Genomic DNA, 10,000 nt, shown 5'->3' with positions numbered 1-10,000 from the left:
TACTTTGTACTCTTGACTCTTGTATAGTCTCAGGGCGTAGCCTAATGACCTTGCTGCTAACTTTTTTATCCTGCTTGCTCTGTTGACATGGTCACTAACCCCCTACTTCCTTCTCTCTCTCTCTCTCTCTCTCTCTCTCTCTCTCTCTCTCCCTCTCTCCCTCTCTGTCTCTCTCTGTCTCTCTCCCTCCCTCCTGATCTGTCTCAATCTTTATTTCTCTTCTTGCTCAACTTCCTTTGTGGTAATCACCCTTCCATCCTGTTGTGCTTCCGTCTGATGTGTACAACTTCTAACCTTTCTCTCTTTCTTACTTTCTCATTCTGCCCCTTCTTGCTTGTTCTCCCTCTCTCTCTCTATCTCTCTCTCCCTCTCTTTCTCTCTCTCTCTCTCTCTCTCTCTCTCTATCTCTCTCTCTCTTTCTCTCTCTCCCTCCCTCTCTCTCTCTCTCTATCTCTCTCTCTCTCTCTCTCTCTCTCCCTCTCTTTCTCTCTGTTGCACTCTCTATCCAACACTTCTTTCTCTTTCTCTCTCTTTCTGCGGTTTCTGTCCGTGCTTCGCTGCAGAATGGAATGTTCTATACTGGTTATGTAAGTACCCAAGCCCAAAGCTTTGTGCTTCTTGCTGACCCTGTCCAGTTTACCAGTGATCTTAACTTCCTTGTTTTTAATACCCACTTCCCTTTGGCGCACATGATTGGCAGTGCTAGCTTTGTACGAGAGCTCTTACAGCTAATAGTTCCGCAGCTGATATTTTGTCAATCGTAGTTCATCACTCTCTGATACATGGGTTACTCCATCCAATCCCTCAAGATTAGATAAGATCAGAAGATAAGATAAGATACACAACAATGTTGGTGGTAATTGTTGTTACAGAAAGGGTAGCTTAATCTGATAAGGTAGAAAAGAAAGAACAACTAAACAGGATAAATAGATACATAAATAAATAAATAGTTTAGTGCTGCCCATTGAGTTCATGCACATACTGTTGATTTAGATGTGCTGTGTATATATACACTGTACTTCTCTGTGGAGTCCCACATTGCTGTGTGTAGAAGGCCTGTTCAGGTTCAACCAAGAGCTCTGTGAGCTGGAATCACAGCAACGGCAGACCAGGTCTCTGCAGGAGAAGGTGGAAAATTCCACAGTGTTCTTGTAGACAGCAGTTTACCTACAGATGTGTGTGTCTGTCTCTGATTTATTATTTAACTGGACATGAAGTAGAGATCACACACATGTGTGTGTAAACGTACAGGAAGGAAGAGAGGCCTGGATGTGTGTGTGTGTAGACTGTTTGGAAAAGACCTCCACAGTTAGCTGTTAAATCTTTGTGTGTGTGTGTGCACACGCATGCCTGTGCGGGTTGGCGTGCGTGTGTGTGTGCACTCCTGTGCGGGTGGCAGTGTGTGTACGGGCGGGGGTGTTTGGTGTGTGTGTGTGTGCATAAGAGCGTGTGTGTTTGTGCCTGTGTGTGTTTTGGGTTATGTGATGGCTAGGTCAGGGTTCATTCCTGGTGTCCTGTCCTGACTCCATTTCTCATGGTTGTTTTTGCCTGTCTGTGTTTTTCCTTGTCTGTCTGTAGGCTCCAGCACCGATGGCATTTCCCATGACGACGCCTCAAGTGCCTGTGTATGGAATGGTGGGTCTCAAACACACACACACACACCAACAAGTCTCGTTCACTGCCACACATCCAGATATTCTCAGACATTCTTGTGGAAATTCCCCTTAAATAACACACCTGCAGAAAGATGACTGCCCCATGTCCATTGCCCAGCTGTAGATTTTATTATCCCAGAATTGCACACATGTAGAGACTCAAAAAATCGTGAAGCACTTGGACTTTGGTGTTTCTGGCGGGACTGCTTGTCATAAAAGATGTCAGAAGAGACTTAGGTGGTCCAGACTTCATAATTCTCAGAGCCACAGCATCCCGTTGCCAGGGAAACTAAGGTCCTGTTCATACTCACTTAGGCAAATTTGAAAAATGCATAATTACTGCTCAGTTTCGCCCTGCTGTCCACAACAGTGATTTCTGGCACATAAAACATTTTGGAAGTACTCTCAGTTGGGTGTGAATTTAACGGCGGGTTTGCATATTAGTGTGGACAGCAGTGGTGGAGGAAGTACTGAAACTCAGTACTTAAGTAAAAGTACAAATACACAGAGAAATATTTACTTTAGTAAAAGTAAAAGTACCACAATGACAACCCTACTTAAGTAAAAGTAAAAAGTACCTGCTTTTAAATGTACTTTAAGTATTAAAAGTAAAAGTATTTGCATAATGATTTATTCTCTTAATATATATATATATATATATATATATATATATTCTAAAAGAAAAATTTGTATGGGCTGTGGCATTTTAATTAAGCTAGTTTTAGGTTTTTCGCGACTAGTTTTAAGCTAATGCAATTGTGCTTACCATCTGTGGCCCAGTTTACATTCTGACTTACAATTCTAGAAACTGTAATTCTGGTTATCTACTAGGGTGATTTGCTGAGTAAAATATCATTCAGCAAAACACGAGAGCCTGAAGTTTAACGGGGTAGACAAGGGAAACGTCGGGTGGATCGTAACGCCAATTCTGCTGATTGAACAGAAAAGTTGCTGAGAAAGGTGTCTTTATGATTAGGTTCAGTTTCACTTGCGCAGACGCACATAGACATTGAATGAGCGCTCACATTTCTACCCCCCAATTGTAGGCTATGCCTCTTTATTTGATCACACACAATTAAGAAATATTTCCTAATCTGGAAAATTTTACGTTTTTTTCAGCCAGCGGTTCTATAATACTCTTTTTTTATATAGTCATTTTTGCCGCAAATGATCAGACGTGTGACAGAAGCATGGGCATAGCCTGTAACTTCGCTAATCCGTGGATAGCAATCTCATCGGAGAGGAAGCCCTAACTCTGCAGATAACAGACAGAGAAAGGCACAGAACACAGTTGCATGTCCAGTGTAGCCATGGGTCAGGTGAATATAGCCTACCGAATGCAGATGGCTACATGCTCACGCTTTGCCTGGTCTAGACTAGAAGCTTATCAAAAATTTAGAAGCTGGGCACGTAGCGCTCCAGAATCTTTGGTAGCAACCCCGCCCTCTGGTAAAACAAACGTGTTTGTCAGAGAGAGAAATTTTTTTTATCATAAAATGTATCGTAAAAAGGAACAATGGTGCTGTAGAAATGTAGCGGAGTAAAAGTACAAATAATTGCTGTAAAATGTAACGAAGTAAAAGTCTGCACTATAAATTCTACTTAAGTAAAGTACAAATACGTAGCCTAGAAATCTAGACGCACCCTAGCGGCGGCAAATTAATTTGCTCAGCCTGTACGTCTAGTATCAAACCATAGGGATTTCTATTGGCTGACGCCGTGGACTTCATCCAATCACATCGCTCTATTTTGTTAGAGAGTCTTAAGGCGGGCTTAACAGGATAACGACAGTCCTGTGACGGTGAACAACAAGGAAGGGGGCTATGGCTAACGAAGAGCGGTTGTTTAAATCGGCGTTGGCGTCAACTTTGGAGGAGTTGGACTTGTGCTTTTCTTTGAAAGTTGAGCAACACACTGCACTTAAGTAATTCCTTTCGAAGAAGGATGTATTTGCCGTTTTGCCGACCGGATACGGATATGGTCGTAGCGCTGGCCTATTGCATGCCTAGGCAGTTTGAAAGACAATTCTCTGCCCGCCCCTTGGATTAAGCGAGGTAAATGGTTCGATTCCAGACTATACATTTCAATGATATAGGATGGCCTGCCAGGCTAACAAATACGTGGAAAATTTACTTAAGTACAGTAACAAAGTATTTGTACTTCGTTACATTCCACCACTGGTGGACAGTGAAGAGTTTTTATTAACAAACCCTAACCCACTGAGATGTATGAGAGTCATAAATATTAATTTATACCAAGTCTAGAGTTTTTCACATGTTGGTCTCAAAATTATCCTTTTCAGGGTACAGGATCGCTTTATTTGCCAAATGTACACAGGAATTTGACTTGGTAATGCAGCACTTAATTACAAAAAAAGAGGATAAGATCAAGAAGTTAAAGGAACTTAAAATAACAGTTAAGACAAGTTAAAAAAGATGCCACACAGTAAATAAGACAATCATCATCTTCATTATATCTACTCACACGAAACATGCAACAGCGTCAGAAATATGCTCACTCTGCAGACAGCCGAGTGTAGAGTGTAGCCTGACTCATCTGCGCAAATGTCAGCAACCAGGTAAAGCTGGTCATCATACCTCTGCATTGAGCACAAGAATGACCATAGTGTGCTATACTATAGGACAGGGGTTCCCAAACTTTTCAACCCGCGACCCTCAAAATAACCGTGCCAGAGACTGGCGACCCCCACTATCCCTGGATGTGACTCAGAAAATAAAATAAAATGTGCGCACCGGCCATACGCACTAGGCTTATCCAAACACGGGCTTAACGACAACACAAAAGAACAGAGCAGCCTGTTATGATTTCACATATAGAACTTTAATATATGATAAAAGCAGAATACCTTAGTCAAAAAATAATATCCATGTAACATGAGTGCAACTTTGAAACATTACTTTAATTTCCATTTTAAAGCAACACCAAAGCACTTTTCCTGTCACACGCACGCTATTTGTTTATCCAGCACTGGCTTTGGAAATAATGTCTACAGACAAGGTAGAGTACGTTGCATGATTTTATGAAAGTATGATATATTGCGACATCAGAAGCAAGTCAAATTTGTAGTTTCTTATGTCTTTGATGTTGTTTTAACAGAAGAATATCTCAGTCAGGGTAATATCCACAAACTGTTGTAAACATATAATGGGTGTGTTTGAAACGGGTAAAGTTGCTGCCTTTTAAGATATCTAACTGGGGAGCAAGGCAGCAAGTGCGGTTCGAAACCGAAAAAACAAATTCTGCTGCCTTTTAAGATATCTTAGAATTCCCAAATAACGGTCATTTTTGAAGGCAGCATCCATGCACACTTCATGCTCCCTCCTACCCATAATCCCTTGCGGCAACGTCTGAAACGGCTGTGAAAGGTAAACAAACATGGCGGATGACATCGGTAATGGCTGCTGAATTTGTTTAAAATGTCATTTGTGTGACCTTATTAGGGCCCGAGCACCCGAAGGGCGCAAGGCCCTATTGTTTTTGTAAGGATTATTATTATTATTATTATTGTTATTCCACTTTTTTGCTTTCCTGTTTTTGAGGTGGTTAACATGGTCGAAACCTCTTGAAATTTGGCACACACGTCAGGTGTCATGCATCGCAGTTAGGTACAAGAGCTTGACCCCGGGCGTGGCCCAGGGACTCGCTAGCGCCTCCTTAGGTGACTGATCTCGTGGTTGGCAAATATTTTGAGGTGGTTAACATAATCGAAAACGCATGAAATTTAGCACACACATCAAGTGGTACAGTGAATAGACAGGGATAAAAGCTTGGCACCGGGCGTTGCCCAGGAACTCCATAGCGCCCCCTTACGTCACAGTGACTTGTGGTTGGCATATAGTTTTAGATACACACACCAAATTTGGTGGGTGTATGTAACTCCCAAAAACAAACAACTTTTGTATTAACATGCCATTAGCCACGCCCACAGGAAGTGAGGTAATTGAGATTTTGTGCGTTGTGGACATGATCAATTTTAACGTACTCCTCCTAGACGGTTGATCTGATTCATGTCAAAGTTGGTATACATGATGCCGAGATGTTCCTGATTATAAATTGTGAAGTTTTTTTCCGATATGTTGTAATTTGACGAAATGGCGAAATTATTCATTTTAATACCCTTCCACATAAACAATAAATGTGTCATAATTCACCATGCATGGCTTGAAATGTTTTAAATTTCACAGGTCATTGAAGACCATGTTAATGATAATATTCACATGCCCATAATGCATGTGTGGCATAGCGCCACCAACTGGCAACAGAAAGAATGACAATTATACTAATGTCACATGATCAATTTGAACATACTCCTCCTAGACGGTTTGCCAGATTCATTTGAAATTTTGCAAACATTATGCCAAGATGTCGCTGATGTTAAATTGTGAATGGATTTTGGAATGTTGTAATATATTTGATATGATTTTAATATCTCACCACATAAACAGGAAATGTGTCATAAATCACAGTGCATTGAATGAATGGTGTGAAACTTCTCAGGTTAATAGATATCAAGATTATGATGATATCCAGACACCCAATGGGCCTGCCTGGCATAGCGCCACCACCTGGCCAAGCAGGAAATGTGCCAGAAATGGACAATGCCTTAAGTGATTGATCTGAAACTTTATAAAATATTGGATATCATTATTGTGATGATATTCACATGCGTAATTCACAGGCCTAGCATAGCGCCACCTTCTGGCCAAGCAGGAAATTTGCCAGAAATGCTCTATGCTTTGAATAAATGGTCTGAAACTTTTCAGGTTAATAGATATTATGATTATGATGATATCTAGATACCCAATGGGCCTGCCTGGCATAGCGCCACCACCTGGTCAAGCAGTAAATGTGCCAGAAATGGACAATGCTTTAAGTAATTGATCTGAAAGTTTACAAACATTTTGGATATCATTACTGTTATGATATTCACATGTGTAATTTTCATACCTAACATAGCGCCACCATCTGGCCAACCAAAAAGTGTATCAGAAATGTTCTTTGCTTAAAATGAATGGTCTGCAATTTCTCAGGTAAATATGTATTATGATTATGATGACACCCAATGGGCCTGCCTTGCATTACGTCCCCACCTGGCCAAGCGAGTAAATGTGGCAGAAAATAAAATACAAAAACAAATAGCACACGCATCAAATATGTACATTTCACAAACGCACCACCTCGGTGCTTTGTTGGATTCCGACATGTCACGGGTTGCGGCCCGCAGGTGCTCGGGCCCGCCATTGCCGCTTGCGGCTATATTTTTGCTTATATTTGTAGATTACAGATTAGAAATAAACAATTTACTATCTGATTATGCCATTGTTGTAACCATTAATAGCGTCTGGTCTGATATATCTGCCGGCCGTAAACTAATTTATACCGTTAGCCTGCTAGCTTACGTAAGCTAATTTAGTTTTTACGTCAGGCCTTTGCTAACGTCATACCGTAGTGTTAACCAAAGATTCTAGAGTGCTACGCTCATTTTTAAAAGATGCATTTAATCCAAAGTCATGTCTAGTGAGACAGCTCTCTATGTAGGGAGGGAGGCAGTAGGCAGCTGTCTCCCGTTTCGAACACACCCATTGTTGCTGCGCAAATTTACATTTTGGCAACTATGTTTCAGCGTTAACCTCATCTAATGAGATGGATAGAACACAGCAAGTCCATTCTTGGTTTAATTGTGGAGACGGCCACACGGAGATCATACTCCACATTTAGACGCGATCTGTATTTGTTTTTAATATATGTCAGTGCAGAGAAAGTCTTTTCGCACAGGCATGTGGAGCCAAACGGCGTCAGTAGCTACGTCCATCGCGGCCTTGGATAGCTGTGGATATTCCCTCTCGACTGAAATCCAGAACTCAGCAAGCGTCTTGGAATTAAAATCTGTCTTGGTTGAGCTGTCAAAGTGCGGTCACATGACAGCTCAACCAGTGCGTCCTCCATGCCGGCTGACAGATGACTTGCGGTGGTTACAGTGAATGGTGATCTTATCCAGTCATAATTTTTCTGAATTTTAATTTTTCCAAATTTATTTGATTTATGGAAATCATTTCGCGACCCACCCCTCGCCGTCCCGCGACCCCCCGGGGGGTCGCAACCCCTACTTTGGGAACCCCTGCTATAGGCGACACTGTGCTGCTGAACTCCCTCAGTTCTGGAGGGATAGAGTTAGCAATCGAGTTGTTCCGTTGGCATGGCGATGAATGGATAATGACTGAATGTTCTTGTGGATGAAATATCTGTAGCGATCGATGGGGCTTTTTCTCTCCACTCAGATTGTTATTCTCCCAGATAGGTGCAATGTGGAGAGAGCGAGACTTAGTTGCTTGAGCAAAAGAAGGTGGTTTACAACATACTTTCACATTCTCCTTTTCTGGGTTACGGTCTTCCTTTTGTATTTTTTCCTCACACGTACACGAACAACGGCAACAATGCCGATCCCAGTTCCTACTTGCTCATATTCCCCATGTTAGAACACAATGTACTGTACATTCCTGAGCAAGTCATATGGAGGCAGAATGTGATTTCCTAATCCCTGCACAGAGAGAGGCACATACTAACACAATGGTGCATGCTTTCTGCATCAGCAGTCGGTTGTATACCAATCATCCCAGTGTTAGAAGCACACTTGTGTACAATGTTTCACAGGGCAGCTCTTTGTGTGTGTGTGTGTGTGTGTGTGTTACTGTCCATTGTTGTTTGGACACTTTTCCACTGCCATAAGGCAACAATATTTTACCCGGAGGACTTAAATCATCCACAGGTAGATTGTCGCAGTCATCCAATCTAAACATTAGGAACCTGTCATGTTATTGCCTGGCAACGCTGCTCGAAAAGTTGCCCCATTTATCGTCACATCAAAGGCTCAGCTAGAGAAGTCTGGCTTTGACATTACCTCCTTGTGGAGATCCTTTCACATGGGGCGCAAATGTAGAACCTGTATGCCGGGGCAGGATCAAACATAAGCATAGGCTACATATAGAATGCATAATATGACATTATAAGACGTTGGATTAACAAGGACATATACAAGTGCACATGAAAATACTATACATCACAACATTATTATGCACCATACAGATCTGAGCACTGTACAAGCTGTGAGTGTAGTCTATAGGTTATACTGTATGTCTGGTATGTTTTGTGCCTTTTGGCAATGTGCATGCCATTTATTATTTATACTGTGTGTTTTCCAAGTACCTCTGCACATGTGTGTGCACACAAACATGGATATTAGTGTCTGTCTAATCGATCTTTCTTCATCTTTCCTCCATCTTACCTGTTTTTTTTTTTTTTTCAATTGTTTTCTTTACCCTGTCTTTCTTTTTCTCTCACCCATTATTAGTCTCCCTCTCTCTCTCTGTCCACCCCCTCTGTTCATCTTTTCTTCTTTCTCTCTATCTATATCTGTGTGTATCTTCATTTTCTTTCAGAATCCACCCCACCCCTGGGTCTCTTTCCCTTTATCATCTCTCTCTCTCTCTCTCTCTCTCTCTCTCTCTCTCTCTCTCTCTCTCTCTCGCTCTGTCTCTTGGCTGTTTAACATATAAGTAACCATAGCCTTCAGGAGCATCAATGATATGAAAGGTTTTTTTGTGCATTAATGTTTTTCTTTTCCCTCCCCATCTCTCTCCCGCAGGTCCCCCCTCACATGGGCCAGATGAGTGGGGTGCCCGTGATGACCCCCCAGCCCATGATGTACAACCAGCCTGTCCTCAGACCTACCAACCCCTTTGCCCCCATACCCGGAGCCCAGGTACGGTATCTCGCAATGTTGGCCAAACCAAAACTGAATTCGTCCAGCCACCTATTGAGTCAAATCCCCCGTCAAACCCTTCCTATATTTGCCAGACATTATATTGTCTCATACACAGACAAACGAGTGCTTTGGCTTTTTGCTACATCTCGCTACATCAAGTTTTCAGAGAATTTGGGCTAGTCGTTTGTGCGTATTCCTGACAACCAACCAGCAAACAGACAGACATCGGTGAAAACCTAACCTAGATATGAGAGAGACAGAGGGAGAGAGAAAGACACAGAGAGAGAGAGACATACAGAGAGAGAGAGAGAGAGAGAGACACAGAGAGAGAGAGACACACACACACAGAGAGAGAGAGAGAGACACAGAGAGAGAGACACCGAGAGAGAGAGAGAGCCTCCTGCGAAGTCATAGTTTCATAAGCATGCAGGAAAGTGTGAATTTGCTCCCGTGCACAGCATTTGTGAAAGATGAACAAAACATTGACGTCAGAGCCACAAAGACCCTGGAACGGGAAAGTGTTCCGAAAAACAGCCTGAGCACAGTGGCAGTAGCCTTCAAG

The 10,000-nt window shown here is 42.2% G+C and overlaps 1 protein-coding gene across 11 annotated transcripts in view; it reads left to right on the top strand.

Annotated features, from left to right (window-relative positions):
* LOC143127264 (phosphatidylinositol-binding clathrin assembly protein) overlaps nucleotides 1-10,000 on the top strand; it is a 94,083-nt gene that overhangs the window by 73,578 nt on the left and 10,505 nt on the right. For all 11 annotated transcript variants that reach the window (XM_076288649.1, XM_076288642.1, XM_076288641.1 and 8 more), the window contains 2 exons: nucleotides 1,579-1,635; nucleotides 9,319-9,435. In XM_076288649.1, the coding sequence (XP_076144764.1) occupies nucleotides 1,579-1,635; nucleotides 9,319-9,435 (174 nt within the window). The remainder of the gene's footprint in view (nucleotides 1-1,578; nucleotides 1,636-9,318; nucleotides 9,436-10,000) is intronic.

Source organism: Alosa pseudoharengus, unplaced genomic scaffold, assembly GCF_046254945.1.
Source record: "Alosa pseudoharengus isolate Yale_2024_CS ecotype anadromous, Long Island Sound unplaced genomic scaffold, YU_APseudo_1.1 YU_APseudo_1.1_scf_17, whole genome shotgun sequence".
Classification (NCBI taxonomy): domain Eukaryota; kingdom Metazoa; phylum Chordata; class Actinopteri; order Clupeiformes; family Clupeidae; genus Alosa; species Alosa pseudoharengus.
The sequence above is the reverse complement of the archived record's forward strand: the minus strand, read 5'-3'. Positions and strand labels throughout refer to the sequence as shown.